Genomic DNA, 21,204 nt, shown 5'->3' on the forward strand with positions numbered 1-21,204 from the left:
TGGGAACTGTGGAGAGGCGGGACTGCAATGTGGGCTCCTCACTCGCACCCCTCTAGTGCCCGCCCTAGCTGTCGTGCATTGTTGGCAAGAAGCACCTGTGATATATTTTTGAACTTGCACATAATTGTTCATCACATATGTATTTATCGATGCTATTTATATTTTGTAAGGAAATGTCATACTTTTTATTTTTACGGTCATACCATGACTGAACACATGTACAGCATAGAACATTTGAATATACTCTCTTTATTACTCTCTCACGTTTGCAGTGATTTTTGTTGGTTTGGCTGTGACTTATTTACGAAGTCCCAGCGATTGCATCACCATTTTTCAACCCTTTCATGCACCCAGAATCTGTATAGTTTTGTGGGCGTGCTGGGGAGTTTTCCAGCATGCTGTACGTTTTCTTAGGGCCAAGTTAACAAAGGCAATTTATTCCGCCACGTCTTATGAGCACGTCATCCGGTAGATAAGCAGAGGTGCACAAAAAAAAAAAAAAAGAATTTGGCGGGTAAAGGCAGGCTATTGCATCATCATTCCATCGCGGATTTACAGAGCCCAGCCTCTACTTTCGCTTTCGGTCGTGGCCACGAAGCGTCGCACACGATACGCAGAGGGCGTGTGAGGGAAAGTGTTTGCCAGATAGCGAGAATAATCGCAGAAACAATGTCCAACATGACGTCCCCACGATAGAGTTAGCGACAATCTAATCGGGGTCTGGCAACACTGTATTCCGCTTTCTGCTGATTTTTCTCCCGCGTTTCTCTCTTTCTCTCTCTCTCGTGCCCTTTCTTTCTGTAGTTCCCGCTGCATGCCTACTTTTCTTACGTCAGCAGTGCAACCAAACCACGTTGAATGAGTGTACCGGCTTAAACCTTCCGTTGGATAACTGCAGACACAATCTAAAGTCTCACCACACCAAGTAAGTTCACACGAAACTTTGTGTCTTTTCTCAGATCCCTCGACTGTCCTGTTCGGCCTGTTCCGGCGTTGTCGCAACTATCTGATAGCGCCTTGTCTCATGCGCTCCGGTACGTTCCTCGCCCAAATTTGGCACTACTGACCCATTTATGATGTCACCTTACTGAACGGTTCAAACTCCCCCGGTATTAACGCTTACTCATGTCCCATGTGCAACAGTATCACCGTATCACGCTTACACATCTCTCTCCTGTGTTGCGTAGTCAGCCAACGATGGGAACTGCTTATACGAGCAGTTTGCGGATGTCGCTCTTTGCGTGTGTTGGCACCGGTACGTGGACGGGACAGTACCGAAGTGGTCGTTGCGTGATGTAAATGTCTCATCAGGTGCTGACCTTCATTTCTCTCCAGAATGGACCACGTTCCAGAAAACATCAATTTTCCTCAAGAGGAAGCGAGCACACTGAAATTCTGGAAAGACGTGAACGCATTCCAAACCAGTATAAAGCTTTCCAAGGGACGACCAAGGTAATTATAGATTCTGATCCAGACTTCGAAAGGTAACTGTGTCTTCGTTGCACTTTGTTGCACTCGTCTTTTTGATGTCATGCGTGACTGAGTTTGATCATGATGGATCTACTATATACCTAGAAATCCGGGCGCGAAAGTATCATTGCTAACGTATATGTCGTGTTTGCGTTCCTTACACTCGTAAACAACCTTCAATGTATCATGATGCAATCTCAACTTTACATTTGATCTTAAGCATGTCACCATGGTAACACCAAAACACGATTTTTCGAAAAGGTTCACATTCTATGATGGACCACCATTCGCAACGGGGTTGCCGCACTACGGTCACATCCTTGCCGGGACCATAAAAGACATAGTGACGAGGTTTGCTCATCAGTCCGGATACTACGTGGAACGTAGGTTTGGTTGGGATTGCCATGGCCTGCCAGTAGTAAGTGACCCTCCTGTTTGAAAGTCGAGTACAGCAAATTATGCGCAGTTCAAGCTTTCTGCACCTCTGGATAACGCAGTGCTAAAGTGCTATCGCCTATTCACAATTTAACTGCTTCCGAAGTTATCGAAGCTGTTATCAAAGTTAGCAGAGCTGTTCTAAATTAAGAACAGCTCCCACAGTGCTTGAAGCAGGTGCTGAAATCAAATCCACGACGCGACGTGATTTCATCACACACATAAACTTGTATCAGCAGCTCGCTTCTAGATAGCGAGAAAAAGGCGGAGGAAACCGGAGAAATGTCTGCAAGGATTTCACGGTATTGCCATGAAGTGAAAACGCCTTGGAAGTAGCCTAGTTTCCTCTTGATATCGGAGGTCAGAAGCAATACATTGAGCATGTGTCATAGGTTAGGTATGGCTGATATATATATATATATTTTTTTTAAATTGGGATCCGTGAAATTTTTTACCAGCATCTTTTTTCCTGTCTTTCTTTTTTGCTGCCAGCGGCAGTTTGATAGTAGGTGGTACGAGAAGAACAGAAAACTGGGCCCCCCCCCAAAGAGTTGAAGTCATCCATGTAATTGGTAGACAAAACACAGAAACGACACAGAACTGCCTTGCGTCATTTCTGTGTTATGCTTTGGAATGCCTTACATTGTAGATGGGGGAAGTCATGGAACATGCCTGGTTTAGTAAATACACAGCTGATATTGAGAGAAGATAATGTTTAGATAAGATGGTTGGATAATATATAATAATAATAAGATAATAATAAATAATCATAAGATAAATAACCGGGAACAGAGACCACATGCACTTAACATAAAAGCAAGATGACACAGCCTGAGCTTCAAGGAAAACAAAGTTTATAAGCATTGTACAGGTAATGCGTACAAGTTTTTACACACAAATATTAATTTTATATGCGACTTGTAATTTTGTACATAATTTCATACAGAAATAATCATGCTACCACAGTTTTAAGGCCGCATTTAAATCCATAATCCTAAGTGGTTGTCGTACGAGTTTTTTAAATCTAGAATTTTTTTTTTTTTTACGTAATTGAGATTGATCAGGAATGTGTTATTCTGTAGGAATACGAAATAGATAAAACACTGAACATAAAAGGCCCTGAAGACGTCAAGAAAATGGGCATTGCCGCGTACAACGCAGAGTGCCGGAAAATAGTGATGCGATACTCTTCCGAGTGGGAGGTAAGGAATCTACAAGCGACAGCTGGTGGCGTCACGTCTCACGCCAAAAATTAACGTCGCAGAAAGTGGTGACACGAATGGGCCGCTGGATCGACTTTGAGAACGATTACAAGACCATGTACCCTTCCTTCATGGAGTCAGTGTGGTACATCTTTAAGCAGCTCTACAACCAAGGTTTTGTTTACAAGGGAGTCAAGGTAGGGATGGCTTGCGTGCTCTTGAAGTTGTCTCTAACTGTCATTGATGTAATCGTCCTTGATTCCTCTCCAACTGTCATTTGATCAGGTGATGCCCTATTCCACAACATGCAGCACGCCGCTGTCCAACTTTGAGTCTGGCCAGAACTACAAAGAAGTCGTTGACCCAGCAGGTAGGACCTTCACCCTCCCAAAAGTGAACCATGTGTCTGTTTTCTAATAATGTGCATAAGATGACCTACTAAACTCATAGAGCCATCAGTTAGGCTGCAATTAAACTAGGTGATTACGTAATCATGCTGGCATTTATCTGTGTGCCGACGAAGGTGTACATAATTAAGCAACTCATGTGTGGTGTACATGTCTGTAATAGATGTTAACACATGCAAGGGTAGCCAAGTACATGTACATTAGTGCCCTGGAATAGTTTTGCTGAAATGGTATAATTTTTTACGCTACCTACAATGTTACAAGAGAGAACTGATGTTCTGAGGCTGGAACAACATAGAAAGGACAAACACGTGTTAACTAACACTGGACTAACACACAGAAGGCGTGTTAGCTTAGCTCAATTGGTAGAGCCCTGGACCGGTAATCCAGAAGATGTGGGTTCGAGTCCTACAGCTGGCTAACCTTTTCAGTGACTCATCTTTCATCGTACAATGTTACGTCAGGTGATCAATGTAGGATACATCTCAGATCATCTTAGGATACAGTAGCACGATTTTTGGTGTGTACTGCGACACTTAGAAAAACCGAAGCAACTGAATTCTCAAGGACACAGCGAGAAATGCTCTGTGTGGGTCCAACTTTGGATCCCTTAGTGACGATGACCTATTCAACTTACATAGGTTCGCCTCTTTTCAAAGTCTGTATCGTGAAACTGCCGTAATATTAAACTTTTGGAAGTCAGAATTCAAAACATGTCGTCACAACCAATGCAGCCTGCTATTGTGAAATGTTGAAATTGTGAAATTTTATGTTGCAAGAATGCATACTAGACATGGTAAGAGTATGCGACAGTTTTACATCCCAACAGCTTTTAATATCCTCCCTAGCCCAGCCCTAGAGATATCTTCTACGAGGAAGTTGAAATAATCCTTAAAATATATCTGTTGCACAGCCAACAATGCTGCTTTAAAACCAAGATAATCCTGATCGTTTCTTTTTTGCTGCTGTTGCGTTTATGTCTGATACTTAAAGTACCATCATTGTGTGTGTTATCATTATCTGGGTATTGTTATGTTTGAATTCTGCTACTATTGACTGCTGACCTAGCTAACAAACCGTTGTGGTTTAGGCGGGTCTGACCTTATCTAGAATATTTGTACCAAATTACGGAAGATTCTGAATTCGAAATGCATTTTCTGTAAGGTGCTAATACTTTTGCAAGCGTCGTTAGCTTTGTGTGTCTGCTGCATGGATTATACTAAACAACAGTTTAACAATTGAGGAATTTAATGAAGCATTATGGCATTAATTGGTGAGATAAGATAAATTCAATTCGTGATAAGTTTTTTTTTTTCACAGTTACATCAGGACTGTAAGGGCAGCTAGCTACGATATTGAGGATATGCATTTGTGGAGTATTATAGGATCTTGCACTGGCCTCGTAAAGAATGTGAAAAGCATTCAAGCCTACACCCTCAAAACAGAATAATAATAATAATAATAATAATAATAATAATAATAATAATAGTAACAAAAAACAGAACTTCACAGCATAGCACGCTCTTAGCCAAATACCACCCCGTATGACATCGTTCTGCCCCTTGATTGGTTAAAAATTGGAGGCATACGCCTTTTCGTGACACTTATACAATTATGTTACTTGCACCGCAAAGGCGTACACCCTCACTCTTTCCACAGATCGGACGTGGTAATTCTATGTAAGGGTTGGCCTTCACTGTGCTGTGCGTTGAAGTTCTGCTCTAAGAGTGTAATACCACTCAGTCCAATGAGAGACTAATGCTGTCAATGTTGCCTTCCTTTGGTTAGTCATAGTCAGTTTCCCATTGGACGAAGACCCGAACGTCTCTATGATTGCGTGGACCACGACACCGTGGACCCTTCCCAGCAACATGGCCCTCTGTGTGAACCCAAAGATGGTTTACGTCAAAGTGAAAGGTGAGGGGGAAGTTGCACATCTCCATTGCGACACCTATCATGAGCTTCGTGCGAATGGAATAAATGATGAATGAATGATGAACGAATGAATGCGAATGGAATGAATGAACAACTTTTTGACAATTGCTACAGATAACGAGACCGGGAAGGTGTACATCATGATGGAGGCTCGTCTCGAAGCCCTCTTCAAGAAACCTGAAGATTATGCAGTTTTAGAAAGGTCAGTTGTTCTTGTATCTGTTGGTTTATTTAATTTTATGCATCGACACTTCTGCAGCTAAAGCCCTCTTTCATTGTACTTCAGTTTCAAGGGAGAGACACTGCTGGGCAAGAAGTACGATCCAATCTTTCCGTATTTTGCAAAGGTGAGCGTGCAATTAAATGTGCGGGGATGAAACATTGCTGACAGTGCTATCGATAGCAGCCTGATCGATGGTACATTTAGTGCAAGACTGCCAGTCGTACTAAGAGACGGTTCACAGTTCAGTGTTCAAAGTTTTTTTGTTCCTTACACCCGTTTTGACATTCGTCAAAGCGTTACTTCTCGTATATGGACTCTAAAGTAATATGTACACGCACAAAAATTGAAAGTACTTTATCGTTTTTGAGTTTCTTGAAAGTATTGTTTGCTGCACGTGACCTTGTTGCCAGATAGCTGTTCAAGTACTGTGCGCACCTATAAGCCGTTGTGGAGACTGCTTGGAGACGTTCCTGTTGGGGGAGATACTTGTGTCCGGTGAAATATATGTTTGGAGTGCACACAAGGGCTGATCAGACGCAAATGTTACGTGTCATCCTCCCATGACACTTATAAAATTATATTTATAAATTTAGTCAAGATCTCTCTCTCTCTCTCTCTCTTTTCTTTCAGTACAAAACACAAGGAGCATTTAAAGTTCTCTGCGACAACTATGTCACAGACGACAGCGGCACAGGAGTTGTACATCAAGCCCCATACTTTGGAGAAGTAGGTTGTCGCCAATATTTATGTATATTTGTTCGTTTATTTGAACATACCCTCCGGGATCATGGGAGGTTTGTGCTAGCATATGCTTGAGAATCCATGAACTTAAATATTGGTGTATGCGGTGTCACGACTGCAACTGTTGCCAGTGCCAAACAGGTGGAGACAAAGGTTACAGAATATGAAAATTGCAACAGGATCTGGGCCACAAAAGTGTCAAGTTCAACGCAGTATCTGTCCAGCTTAAATTTCTGCCAAATCATCCGTTGGTGTCATGTGACGTGATGTGTTAGCAAACTCGCTTAGGTTTTTCTATTGCGTCGTTGTCAGTGCACACGTGTAGTGGCATTACCAATTGGCAAACGAGAGGAAGCTTGTGTGAGAATTTTGCTGCATTGTTAAAGGATTAGTGCACTTGCTGCATCTCATTGTCTCGTTGAAGAGTCGTGCTGAACTGCTCGTGTTTAGAAGGTGGGATCCAGCTAATCATGTTGTGAAAAAAATTGTGCTAAGTTTGAAATATGATCTAATATCAAAAGATCTTTTTTTTTTTTATTTTTTTTTTATTGCATATTTCGCTTGACTTCACACCCGTTTGACTGCAGTGCGTTAGAAGTTAGTCCGATAGTAATGTGGTGGGTGAACATCTACCTCATTTGCATTATTCTAACACACACTTTTCACTCGAAACATGCACTCAAAATTATGTGAGTTATGGTCATGTCGAAGAAAGGAAATTCAGAGAGGAAGACGAACGGCTGGGTGAAAAGTGCCTTGCCACATTGCCACTTCCTTGCGACCATCTCTCGAGTGCGTTTTTTTTTTTTTTTAAATTCTGTTTCAGACGTGCTTCATGCATAGGGAATTGTGTGTTGGGTTTTATGTTTTCCGAAAATGGGTGTAGAAATCTGGTTTTATTTCAGGAGCCGTAAAACTGTAAAATTGAGCAATATCGGGTGGAAAAGAAGATATGTGGGTGGTCAATAAAAAAAAGAAAGCTCCTTGCATTTTCGATGAACACAAGATGCGGAACAGCCATGTTGGAAAGTGCAGTACTTAGCGTCCTCCAGCGCTCGTATTAGCACCTGAATTGGCACTTTGCCAAGTTAGTTCTCGTTTATGTTATTTTATTCTAAGTGATGACGAAGGCAAATTGGGGTAAATACAGGATTTTACTGGGTTTAACCCTGGAACACATGGTCCTATTGATGCGCGTAGGACCAGCAAGCAAGCTCTGTGATGTCGCCTGCTGTGCACACCAGCATGCTCTGTCAGCGCTGGGTACGCTTAGGACCTGGAATTTTCGGAAGACATTTTTTACCCAGTTCGGGGGGTAAAAATCTGGGAATCAACATGTGCTCTAAATTCATGCGAATTGGGGTGGAAAAACCTCCAGTGCCGTAAATTCGGGGAGAACTCGGGCACTATTACTGAAGTGAACTGCACTGGTTTGGTACAAATGTTAATACAATTGCGATTGCCACTAAACAAGCTAGTGCGTATTCCTACAGACATTTCAGTGAGGGCAATTTGCCGGGTAAAAATCGGGTTTCACCCTAAAGAGCCAATCTTCAATTCGGGGTGCAAATTCGAGGAAGAAATGGGTTGAACCCTAAAGCTTGAGTATGCCTCATGCAGGAGTTGAGCATGCTGAATGCTTAACATTGCACCAGTGCAAAACATAGCATGCACAGAAATGCGAGAAACGTAACGCAAACCCGCCGTAACAGACCGGTAGCACCACACCATGCCGTTTGGCTCGGTGCCTTGGGACATTGCAGCCCTTTACTCATGCCACGAAAGCAGTGTTTTAGAAGTAGAGAGTGAAGAAGAAGGTGATTGTGCTGGCTGAGAAAGGAGAAAATCATGCAGCGTGGTCTGCTTTTGGTGTCCCAGAGACGTGTGTGCGTGTTCGGCGTGGTAGAATCTGCCACAAATTAGTTTTCAGTTTTGGGAGTTACGTATACGTACGCCCGCACATTACATTCAAGGGTGCGGTAGAGCAGAGCAAATATGCTATTTGGTATTTTATAAAGGAAAAGAGACCTCAAGCTATTAAACACGAAGCACTTTACAGTTCCCCGTGTATTACAACAGTGCATTAAGCTCTTCCCGCTTTTAATTTCAAATTCAACGCCAGTGATTTTCTAAACATTGCCCCACGTTTCACTTCAGGACGATTACAGGGTTTGTCTAGCCAATGGAGTCGTCACAAAGGACCAGGAGATGGTGTGTCCCCTTGATGCCAGTGGCAGGTTCATCGAGCCGGTGTCTGACTTTGTGGGTCTTTACGTGAAGGTGAGTCGATCCTACCATACGCTGAATGACTATTCACGCATGAAAGTGGGCTTCACCTTTATGAGAATCCTGCCTCGTGCCATTCAGGACGCCGACAAAGAAATTTTGAAGAATCTCAAGAAGCGGGGTCGGCTGGTGAATCAGAGTACGGCAAAGCACAGTTACCCGTTCTGTTGGCGGTCAGAAACACCCCTCATCTACCGTGCGGTGCCCTCGTGGTTTGTGCGCGTTGAGCACATGACGGATCTTCTTCTCAAGACCAATGCTGAGACTTACTGGTATGTGTTCCATCCGTTGCACCCCTGTCCCTGTGTACTGTGGTGGAAGTGTGAAAAAGCTGATGCTCTTGATAGATAGAAGGGTTTAACCTCTTGACACTTAGGGTTTAACCTGTTTCTTCCCCGAATTTGCACCCCCAATTGAAGGTTGCCTCTTTAGGGTGAAACACGATTTTTACCTGGCACTGAAACGTCTGTAGGAATGCACACTAGCTTGTTTGGCAGCAAACACAATTGTACATCACGATTGGTACCAAACCAGTACAGTTCGTTTGAGTAAGAGAGCCCGATTTCTCCTGTAATTTACTATACTGGAGTTTTTTCCACCCAAATTTTGCATGAATTTAGAGCGCATGTTGATTACCTCGATTTTTAGCCCCTGAATTGTGAAGAAAATAGATAAGCCTTTAAAGGGAGACTTCGCAAGGATTCGAAAAAAATTTGGTGAGCATCGTACTGAACACGTATCACCCCCTCGATACAGAATACAACATTTGCATTAATTTTTGCAAAGTAATTAATTGGTAAATGATGACAATAGGAAACCAAAACCGAAGTGCGAAGAGCAGATAACAGAGCTCCATACTACGGCGGTTCGTCCGGAGGAGGATACCGTGACGCCGCCCAGCATTGTCGTATGCTACGAAGCCTGCATTCTCTCTTGCCGGATGATGTCAGCAGTGTGTTGCTTTCAGCGCCCTCTCGCTTCACAGAGGCAAAGCGCTAGCTTCGTGATAAATACGTTATAATAAAATCTGGACAGTTTTGGATACAAGAACATATTTCGTACGCACGTTCCTGACATCCCAAAGGTCACGGATATATCCCACAACTTTTGTGGTGACTTTGTTGCGGAGTCCCACTTTAAGGTCAGTAAAAGAAAACCGACTGATCAAGAAACTGAAGTGGGTCAGAAAAAGAAGTTGCTTTGGTCAAACTTGTGGCTGTGAGTTTGTCAAGTACAGTCGTGGACGGTGGCGAAAATATCGGACTTAACAGCAGTAGCTGCAAAAATGTAACTTGGTTGCGCTTTTAGTAACCTACCCATGATTGCAAAATAGTATAGTGCATTAGGGTGTAAAGAACAGAAAAAAAAACGAAAACGCGAAGAGTTGTTTTGTTTGCAATCGCACTTCCCTCAGTGTCTTTGTCCCAGTCTTGGGGTTTCTGTTCTACTTGTAACGCGGAGGGGATGGTTGTCTACGTGTACTACACATGATTCATGAGTAGCACAGATGAGATGACATAGTGGAATTGCATCATGTGAAGCTGGGTGTGCCTGGGAGCTGTTTATGTTCGTTAACAGTGCTGCTTTTTAAAAACAACAATATTTATGCGATGGGTATCAGAAGGGCCTTGAATGATAAAAATCAGTAACTGTGTGACTAGTTCACCACGAAGCTGTCTTCGCAACAAAGGGATGTGCGCAATACAGCAGTTCAAGAGGTGCTGCGATAAGCAAGCTTGTGATAAGCATGCACTTGATAAGAAGGTCAGCTTGTGAGATGTGGCCATTACCTGGTGCTCTTATCGGAACGGTCCACATTTTTGTGTTGTGGTGGGAAAATTGTGTATAACACATCTCTGTGTGTGAGGCAGCTGTGTACTTGAATGCGTTCTCCTGCCTTGCCTTGTTCCTCCTTTTCTGCACTATGATAGTCAGAGGCTCGTGCTTTGTGGTTAAACCTGGTAAAACCTGTTTTTGTGTCCCATTTTACATCACTTCACTTAGGAGAGGGCTCGAAGCAGCCGAAAAGGAACTTGTCAGGGTGCGAATTCACTCAGCAATGTGATATGGATACTGGAGAACGTAATGAACAAACAAATTGCACTGAAATGCAAGAAGCACATTTTTTTTATTGTCAACTTGAAAATCTGCTTTTCCACCCAATATCGAACAGTTTTACCTCACTTTACAGCTACTGAGATGAAACCAGATTTTTTTTTGGCCCCACTCTATTCAGAAAGCATAAAATCCAGGAAAACACAAGTCTGATGATAATCCGATGTAAAAGTTCAAAAACAAACAAAAAGCACATACACACACACAATACAAATTTGTCTGTGGTTTCTCAGAAAAATTGAGTTATGAAGCATTTATGCGCTGCACAAGCCAATTACATTAATTACTCAGCTTAATTACATGGTCCTATTGAATTGGAATTGATGGAAGCTCACTGCGTTGGCAAAATTTGCAGTGCTTTAACAGTGTCAGAACTATGTGCCTGCATGAAATACTAGGGTTCCTGAGGGCCCTCCCAAAGCAGTGATTCTCAGCCTCTATTTGTCTGTGATAAATTGTACTTGAAAGATGTTGGAACTGTGTCATTAACATCTTGTCGCCCTTTGAACAACATTATCTCCTGTCTTGTGATAAAAACTCGGTGACTGAGGAGCATGCTGTTGCCACATTTCGTGGCCCACTGAAAAACCTTTTAGGGTATGTAAAGGGAAGATCACTTATCCTGCTTATTGCAAGCAAGGTGGGGCAGTAACGAGTACCAGACGACTCTATGTTGGCAAAGGCTTAAGCACCTGCTCCCTTATCAGTGAACCCCTGAAGGACTACCCTCAAGATGCACCATATATGCATAGCACAGACTGCTTTGTAGATACGACAGCTTTATCGGGCACTGTAAAGTCGTAAGCCCTCATGCAGCTCATACGTGTTGGGAAGCACAACAAATTGAACAAAAATACTTCACTCTACGAACATCTCACTTGGTATGGCCCTGTTGACTTCACTTGACTCAAAGAGACAGCAGCTTATGACTTATCAGTATCCTTGGTTACATGCTTGCCCAAAAGCACGTGTTTGTGCAAAAGCTGAATGACACATAGGTGCGACGTCCGTTTGCATTGTGTCGTCATTTCTGCTGGCTTCATGTTTGCAGTCAATGCTCCGTTATCACGATGCAGTGCTAGCTCGAAGAGGTTTCAACGCACAGGCTAACGACTGCAGCTCACGTGGATCGCGTCATGAAACATCGCTATTGCTTCATCACCCTCCAGGTCATCCTTCGTATGAGTCGTCATGTCATCATGCTTTCACTCACTTGTTTCCTTGATAGGCCATGCTTAGACACTGTTTTTGAAAATGTTATTTGAGAATCGGGACAAAACTTAAGTTTTATTTCAGGAGATTGGGAAATATTGGGTGAAGAAGGAAAAAGAAAGGGCTTCACACATTTCATATGAATGTGAGATGCCGAGCGGCTATGCTGAATTCGCAGTGCCGTAATTTTTGGTGTGTAACATGCACCTTACTGATTACGGCAACCAAATTGCCTCGTTATCATGCCCTTTACGGCCTCGTGGCCGCAATACGTTCGCGGCTTCGGCGGTTCTTTGAGCTCTCGAAGTATGGTGAGCTCGAAGTGTTGAACCAAGTAATGCCAAACCTAATACCGAATCAGCATCCACTACGGAAATCAACAAAACACAAACGTATCGCGGTCACAAGGCTATAACGAGCATGATCGCTGGGTTGTTTGGTTGCCGCCGCTGTCGCAGTACTTCGGCAGAAGAGCGCTGTATACTTCACATCTCTGTTCCCTTTTCTCCCGCTGCCTCCAGTGATGTTCCCCAACAGGGCAGTGACGTTATCTGCCCCCCCCCCCCCCCCCCCCTCTGCCCCGCCCTCATTTTCTGGCTTTTATTGCAGTGCCACAGGCTTTTCGATTCCAGTGCAGAAACAGTAATTTAACAATCTCTATTGTGAGAGCGAATCAGCTGAGCTAAATCAGCCATGCACTACAATGAGCTTCCTCGGGGTCAGCTACGACGAGCTTTTTTGTGACACAGAATAGTGGGGCAGAGAATGGTCTAAGGACATCATTTGCTGCCCCCCCTTCAACTGCCCGAGCCATTTCGCGACGCCCAGCTGAATCTGGCACGACCCACAGTTTGGGAAACACCGGCCTATGGCATTCTCTCGCTGAATGCTGAATACCCTTTATATTTCTGTCATTCAAAGGGTGCCAGACTTTGTGAAGGAGAAGAGGTTTGGAAACTGGCTGAAGGATGCTCACGACTGGGCCATCTCGAGGAATCGATACTGGGGGACCCCAATCCCCATCTGGATAAGCGATGATGGGGAAGAGGTAAGCTGAACATCCCCCTCATTCCCACATACTTTATCTGATATGGCTGTTGTCGCTACAGATAATGTGCATTGGGTCCATCAAAGAGTTGGAAGACGCCTGCGGACAAAAAGTGACGGACTTGCACCGAGAGAGGTTCGTTATTGAACGCTGTTTGTAAAATGTGACAAGGAAGACAAAGGAAGTCACAAAAGTAAAGATACGTTGATAACGCAGCATAGACCACCTGGAGATACCGTCAGTGCGAGGCAAGGGAACCCTCAAGCGGATATCAGAGGTGTTCGATTGCTGGTTTGAGAGTGGCAGCATGCCTTATGCCCAGGTGCACTATCCTTTTGAGCACAAGCAAGAGCTTGAAGAATGCTTCCCCGCAGACTTTATCGCCGAGGGTGTCGATCAGACCAGGGGATGGTGAGAGAGCGGCTTGCGTAACTTCCCAAGTCAAAGCACACACAACATTTCTCGTTCCTTTCCTCTGCCACACGATAGGTTCTACACCTTGCTGGTGTTGTCAACTGCCCTGTTTGGCAAGCCACCTTTCAAGAATCTCATTGCCAACGGTTTAGTTCTGGCAAGGTGACTATTGTGTCTGTGAGTGATATTTTTATTCAAACTAAACGCATGTTTTTTTTTTTCTTTTTATCAGCGATGGCCAGAAGATGAGCAAACGGAAGAAGAACTACCCGGACCCTATGGAGGTCGTCAACAAGTATGGTGCTGATGCTTTGAGGTAACGAACTGAACCCCTTTCTGCCCAATAGTCACATATAGCATTATTACCAGAGCCTGAAGTTTTAGGGTTTAACCAGATTCTTTCCCGAATTTGCACCTCCTCGAATTGAAAGTTGCCTCTTTAGGGTGAAACCCGATTTTTACCCGGCAATTGGCCCTCTCTGAGACGTCTGTAGGAATACACACCAACTTGTTTGGGAGCATATGCAGTTACATCACTGTTTGTACTGAACCGGTATAGTTAGTTTGAGCAACTGAGCCCGATTTCTCCCAGAGTTAGTGTACTGGAAGTTTTTTCACCCGAATTCGCAAAAATTTAGAGCACATGTTTATTGACCCGATCTTAAGCCCCCGAATTCTGAAAAAAATATTTCCCGAAAACTTCGGGCTCTAATTATTACGTCCTCTAACACCGTTTTTACGTGTTCCTTCCAGGTTGTACCTCATCAATTCTCCGGTCGTGAGAGCCGAGAACCTGAGGTTCCGCGAAGAAGGTGTGAGAGACGTTCTAAAAGACGTCTTCCTACCGTGGTACAATGCCTATAGGTTTCTCGTACAGAACATTGTGCTCTTTGAAAAGGTAATTTTCCACAAACACCCAGCCAACGTTTGCGACAGGATTTATATTTCCCACTTGTCCGACTTTTCCAACCTTGTTTTTCCCAGGAGAATAACGAAAAGTTTGAATTCAAAGAATCTACAACGCTGTCGTCAAACGTGATGGACCGGTGGATTCTGTCGTACACTCAGAGTTTGGTAGTGTTTGTCAAGAAAGAAATGAAAGGTTGGTGTAGTATCCATCAAGTAACACTGGTGCAGGAAAACACAAACTTTTTCTTACCCGACCTTCCCTTGCCGCAGCGTATCGTCTCTACACCGTGGTGCCGAGGCTAGTGAAGTTCGTCGATCATCTCACAAACTGGTACGTGAGGATGAATCGGAAGAGGCTGAAGGTGAGCGCCATTGTGAGAGTCCGCGGAGTGTGCGAAAAAGCTAAACGCGTCGTTCTAATCCTCAGGGGGAAGGCGGTAGAGCAGACTGCTTGGAATCGTTGGAAACCCTGCTAAGTGTGCTCTACACTATGATACGCCTAATGGTATATGCCGTACCACAAAAGGATACTTCTCTCGATGTCTAAACAGAATCTTCACTCATTACGCAGGCGCCGTTCACACCGTACCTGACAGAACTGATGTACCAGAACTTGCGTCACCTCTTCCCAGAGACGTCATCAAAAGAAGAATATAACAGTGTCCACTATCTTCCCCTACCCGAGCCAAGGTAGGACAAGTCTTGTGGATTCTGCGGCGAGATTTCTTTTTGGTCTTTCTCGGAACTGACAGTTCCCCTGTTTCGCATTCAGGAGTGAGCTGATCGAGGAAACCGTGGAACGTAGTGTCAGCTGCATGCAGACGGTCATCGAATTGGGGCGCATCGTCAGAGATCGTCGCACGCTTCCGCTAAAGGTGGGTAGTTTTCTGGAGCACAGCTCTTCTCCAGTAGCACTACTACCTTATTTTAGGATGTTGTAACCGCGACCTACTAGATTATAGCGACCATGTCGTGCGGACCCCTTCCCAGTGCCGCGTTTGGAGGCTAGTGGTGACGCTAGTCATCGGCCCGGTTATTGCTTCCTCAGTTTCTACAGTATTCTGTACTTTAGCTTACCTTAGTATTTTTGTACAAGCGGCGGATGTCCCACGAGAGATGCTTCCTTCTAAAGTTGATTATCATCAACATTTCACGCGTTTTCAAGGGAACTGTTGCTGTCGTCTGCTACAATATTCCTCCTAAAGTTGATTATCATCATCATTCCACGCATTTTCAAGGGAACTGTTGCTGTCGTCTGCTACAATATTCCTTCTAAAGTTGATTATTATCATCATTTCACGCGTTTTCAAGGGAACTGTCGCTGTCGTCTGCTACAATATTCCTTCTAAAGTTGATTATCATCATCATTTCATGCGTTTTCAAGGGAACTGTTGCTGTCGTCTGCTACAACATTCCTTCTAAAGTTGATTATCATCATCATTTCACGCGTTTTCAAGGGAACTGTTGCTGTCGTCTGCTACGATAATTGTGCATCTGCTTCTGCGTTTCAAATTCAAATTTCCCTCGTCCAATCATGATGCAGAGATCACGGGCCGATGAGTAGCGCCCCTAACGGATCGTGCGGAAAGGGCTCCTCATTGGGTTTGCTGATTATGACATGGTCGCTATAATCTAGTAGGTCATGGTTGTAACATCTACTGTTGATGAGCAGTATAGTTCAACATTATTCTTATTTTGCAGTACCCGCTCAGAGAGCTTATAGTCATCCACAAGGAGCAACTGTATCTGGATGACGTTGCTTCACTGAAGCAGTATGTACTTGAGGTGAGATGTCATCTTGTTAATCTCATAGCATGGATTATGCATAAGTCCTGACTTTTTAAGGTTATACCCAATTATACCCAATTACACCTGATATTTACCCACCCACCCACTGACTCAAATAAACAAAGACAAAGTTTAGCCCGATATTTCCCCGAAAACTGCTGGGCCAAGGGGGTCCGAATTCGTTACAACTACCGCAGTACTTGGGAAATTGTGTTGTAAATGCATAAACACGATCATACAAACTGTCAAAGCAGAGACCCTGCTGCCTCTTAAATGCATGCACCAAATATTGATACTCTGTGTCTACTGGCGTGTCGTGTATTATGTCTAGTAAACCGAATATTTACACCTGATTCAATCCGGTTCAACCAGGATTGGGTTGAATCATGTTCACATCAAGCCGATTACACCCGAATTATCGAAGCGAGCTATAACCCGAAAAAGTCGGGCCCCAATTATGCGCTTCGTGGTGCTGCAGTTATTCATGATCCCTGGGAAAAGTCGTGACAAGGGTTTCACTGCATTTCATCTCGTGCTACAGGAGCTGAATATCAAAGATCTGACACTGACGACGGAGAAGGAGAAGTACGGCGTACTGATGAAGGCCGAGCCAGACATCAAGGCCCTGGGTCTCCGGCTAAGAGGAGAATCTAAGAAAGTTGGCCAAGCAATTAGGGTATGCCCGTTGACGTTGTGACGTGCTTTTTGCGTTAATCTGCTTCTGGAGACGTTCAAGAACGTCTGTGGGACCCTCACTGTTGGAGAAGCCACCACTGAGGCTTTCGGCATAAAAATTACCCTATTTAGCTATTTTATTTAATTCAGCGATTTATCTGGCAGTTGAACTGAGTTGATTGAATGTACAATTAAAAATAGGCTGATTGTATTAATTCAATTAAATTACTGCAACACCAAACCATGACACCAATAAATGGCCACATAAAACAATTGCGAGGAAGTAATAAAATAAGTATAAAATAATAATTTAATTGACAATTAATAACACTATTCTAATTGACATTAACATTACGTGATTTCTATTACTCTAATTATTTCAACCACTCACCCAACCACAGTGCCAATAAATGGCCGTATAAATGATCGGGAAAGAAAACGTCCCAGAAATGTCTGCCAGCGTATTGCTACGCATAATTTTTAGGGCACCTCGATTGCATGTAACTGTGTCAAAATGTGGCATACAGGAATTAAAGGATGTGGACATCCAGAAGCACCTGAGCGGCGAGGCTCTCACAGTCTGCGGTCACCAGCTGGAACAGGGAGACATCAGAGTCCAGTACAGCTTCTCTGGAGCGCATGCGCAGAAACTGTCGGAGCAGTACGAAGCACACTCTGAAGGAGATGTGAGTTTTGCGACATTAGAACCACAGCTATCTTCGAGGCTGCGGCAGTTGTGGTGATGAGTCGCATTCATTTTCTTTCAGCTTCTGATCTTGCTGGACGTATCTCCCGACCAGACCATGCTGAACGAAGGCCTCGCGAGAGAGGTCATCAACCGAATGCAGAAGTTGAGGAAAAAGGTGATTGAAATCCATGTCTTTTCTGGTTTTGTGTGTTTTTTAATGTGGGGGTAAAAATAGGGTGCCAGAAAAAGCAGTAGTTTGGCTGGACGGTATACAAGGTGTTCAAAATTAAGCTTTCACTAGCACTTTATAAATAGGCGAAGAAAAGAAAACAGGTGCTATTTTTCACGCTCCTTGAGTAAGAAACAGGTGCAACATCATTAGCAGCACCTGGTTTCTTACACAAGTAGCGTAAAGTTATCATCTGGTTTCCTGTCATCGCTGTGTTTGCGTAGCGCTCATGAAATAATTTAATTAAATTTAACTTAATTTTGAACACCCTGTAGACATAAAAAAGGCGACAACCATGGGCATTTTGAAAGGAGGGAGCTCGGGCTTTGGAGAATTTGGTTTGGGGGTTTTTCCAGGTTTTTCCTGGTTCTACCCAAAGTGACAGGGCAGTGATTCGTATTGGGGGTAAAAATGGGTTTTATACTGGGTTTAACACTAAAACACAAGGCAAGCAAGGCGATCTTGCATTTGTACAACTTTTTAAACTTTCCCTTTCAGGCTCACCTTGTTCCCACGGATCCAGTGTCTGTGTATACAGAAGTGACACCCACCAACCACTTCCTAGCTGATATTGTACAGTCGCATTCGTCACTTATCGAGGGAACTCTGAAAGTACCGGTGAAGAGGCTCCCGGTGTGTGATTCCGACCAGGTTATAATCGAAGAGACCCAAGAGGTAAGGGGGATATAACGTGACACCAAAAAGAAAAAAAGTCCCGAAAGAAATTCTCATGTGGAAACCGCCCCACAGTTCAAGCTTCCCGCGTTTTCCCCTTCCCCTTGGCAAGTGGAAAACATCCAACATGGAAAAATTCATTTGTAAGGATGCTCGTATACGGCTATTCGTAAGGCTGAGGCAGTTGTGGCAGCTGTGCTGGGAGTGGAATTTATATCCAGGGTGTTTCCTATGCGTAAAAAAATTTGTTCACCGTATGTATTTTACGTGTCGTCGTACTTCTGACTGTGTACCGTGTAATAGCAGTGGGGAAAAACCTCTCTGTTGTACGCAGAGGTGGGCATTTGTCCCCACTAGCCTTGCCCTCACCTCAACTTTCTGGAAGAAAAATTTTCCTCACCTCACCTCAAACGTCACCAGAAAAATTGGCCCTCACCTCACCTCAAATATCGTGAGGTGAGAGTGAGGAAACCCTCACCCTCCCACACGTGAGTGTGCACGCCTCATGAGGGTGCCCACCTCTGATTGTACGTGCTCATTCCTTGTAAATGTGGACATGGGGCCTTGGAGTATACATATATAGTTGGTTAGACCCTTCTTTGGACCTTCTTGCTTGTGGATTTCGATAGATCCCATTCAGTATCTTATCTGCGCGAACTTTATGATTGCAGTTGAAAGGAGCGAGTCTCAAGATCGTCATCACAAAGAGGAAAGGCGACGTGATAAGCGTAGACAAAGCCAACGGAGCAACTGTTCCATCACCAAAGAAGGTCCATAAAGAAACAACAAAGACACCAGTGGCAGCTTTGGGAGACACTCCCGTTTGCAGGTCTCTGCACAGTACAAACAGCCCTGTTCTGTCCTCGTAGACTTCCCGTTTCGCTTGCTTTTGTGGCGTGTCTGTGATACGCTTCCCTGTGATCCCAATAAACAACATGCATTCTTACGTTAATCCTTTGTACCGTTGGTCCTTCAGCTTGTGTATGTCGCTATCTGTGCATTTTATGTGTTGCACTCTGCCTGCTGGCATGACTTTCTGTTGCTACAGTGGAGGTGAACTGCACGATTTTTGTGTTGTTAACCCTGGTTGTTTGCTTCAGGTACGTAAATGTAGAATTGACCGGTGACAACAACGGAAACCCAACGCGAAGCGCGACCGTGCTTCTGGAGAACCCAATTGGTCAGCATAGAGTAGACTTGAAGAAGCTCCATTATTTGGTAAGCTTTTTCTGAGTGTAATGTGATTTTGTATGCTAGTGATGACAGTTGGAGTTGCTTGTGATGCTGAGCATGGTTTGTTTGTCTTAATATAGAGCCATTCAAGCAAACAGTTGTGAGCTTTTGAGGAACGCGTAGCAGCACTAACCGAGTTCTGTTTACGCGAAGGCGTAGTTCGGATGATGATATGTTCAGACTCAAATACGTACATAGTCAGTGACAGTAGTTGTGACAGTGTGACATAGTAGACTATGTACTGTTACTACGTAAAACAGGATAAAGCGATGGCACATTTGCGTTTGGGCTCGCACACGCGGAAGTAACGTACTAAAATGTCCTTGCAGGTTCAAGTTGTGTTTGACCTCCCTGTCACAAAAGTGAGTCTCTACAAGTCTAAGGACAAAAGTGGAAAGTTGACTGCCCTGAAGGAGGACGATGTTATGAAATTGCACGGTACAACCTTGTATGTTAACATTGGTTAGGTTCCTGTTCATCTGTTGTCTCTTGTTATTTATAAAAGTGTAGCTGGATCTCCCTTTGGCTGTCTATATGCTTGTGTATCACAATAAAATAATTTATGGCACTCTGCAACTCCGGTTTTGAGCTTGTGTTATTAACAGAAGTTATATCTAACCATGGAAGGATTTGTACTTTTCTGAAATGAGTTTCAGTACTACTCAAGCTATTGGCCTTGGGAACTGTTCTACGTTCAGAGCTATGTGGCCTTGTTTTTCTTCTGCTTTCTGCAGCGACTCTTTTCTGGCGAGCAGTTGGAACCCTGTGTCTGCCTTTCGTTCTTGAACTGTAGTAGGCATCTGGCAATGTTTTATGTGCTGCATGGCCCCCGAGCGTGAGGCAATCGGGCAGCTAAGCTTTTGTGTCTGTGTTGCGCGTCTGTATCGTCACCGTGGTATCGTCTTCCACTATTGCAGCTGGGGCGTTCTTTTTGGGATGATTTCACGTGCAAGATGAGATCAGGTTAGGGAGTACGGCCATGCAGCTGTGCTCTGAAAAAAAAAATAATAAAGAAAAGAAGAACGAAGAAAGAAAAAAAGAAGAAAGCCTGTGGATGTGGTGATGTTCTCACAAAAATTGGAAGTGCAGGGTCGCAGGGGCTCCGTTGCCCGATTCACAATGCGCGACTTCGTAATTTTCTACAGAAGGCTTATGGTCTCTGCGATTGTGGAAAGTTTTCACATTTGCCTTCTGTTGAAAACTGGCGTTGCAGACTTGCGACCCTGCACTGGAAACTTTAAAATCGATTGGAAAAGCACGACTGCAACAGTTAGCCGGAAATTTACGTTCCAAAGGAGCATGGAAGACACCTCGAACAAATATATATTGCCTGATTGGAACACACAATATTTCCTTTGAGAAGTACGCAGCGGCGGCGATCTCTCCCAGCTCTCTCTGGCGTGTTGTGACGTCAGATCATCCGAGCACTTTTATTTGCTGCCGCGAATCGTCTGCTGCTGCGCAGGGGCAAGGCGACCGGTCTACTGCTCTGTTTTATCGAAGTCGTTTTAGCGAACGA

At 44.0% G+C, this 21,204-nt stretch overlaps 1 protein-coding gene across 1 annotated transcript; it reads left to right on the forward strand.

Annotated features, from left to right (window-relative positions):
* The first annotated feature begins 773 nt into the window (after positions 1-773).
* Positions 774-20,261, forward strand: LOC135388084 (isoleucine--tRNA ligase, cytoplasmic-like). Its single transcript, XM_064617396.1, has 31 exons — positions 774-925; positions 1,336-1,452; positions 1,732-1,888; positions 2,988-3,107; positions 3,170-3,304; positions 3,393-3,477; positions 5,303-5,431; positions 5,564-5,651; positions 5,736-5,796; positions 6,303-6,398; positions 8,571-8,693; positions 8,781-8,971; positions 12,948-13,074; positions 13,136-13,209; positions 13,291-13,485; positions 13,564-13,650; positions 13,721-13,804; positions 14,242-14,386; positions 14,473-14,590; positions 14,668-14,759; positions 14,825-14,902; positions 14,969-15,087; positions 15,170-15,272; positions 16,099-16,182; positions 16,727-16,861; positions 17,388-17,546; positions 17,628-17,723; positions 18,276-18,452; positions 19,124-19,281; positions 19,553-19,670; positions 20,015-20,261. The coding sequence occupies exons 2-31, from the start codon at positions 1,337-1,339 to the stop codon at positions 20,150-20,152; spliced, it is 3,588 nt and encodes a 1,195-aa protein (XP_064473466.1). The 5' UTR covers positions 774-925; position 1,336; the 3' UTR covers positions 20,153-20,261.
* The last annotated feature ends 943 nt before the right edge of the window (positions 20,262-21,204 follow it).

The sequence above is a fragment of the Ornithodoros turicata genome, chromosome 3 (assembly GCF_037126465.1).
Source record: "Ornithodoros turicata isolate Travis chromosome 3, ASM3712646v1, whole genome shotgun sequence".
Classification (NCBI taxonomy): Eukaryota; Metazoa; Arthropoda; class Arachnida; order Ixodida; family Argasidae; genus Ornithodoros; species Ornithodoros turicata.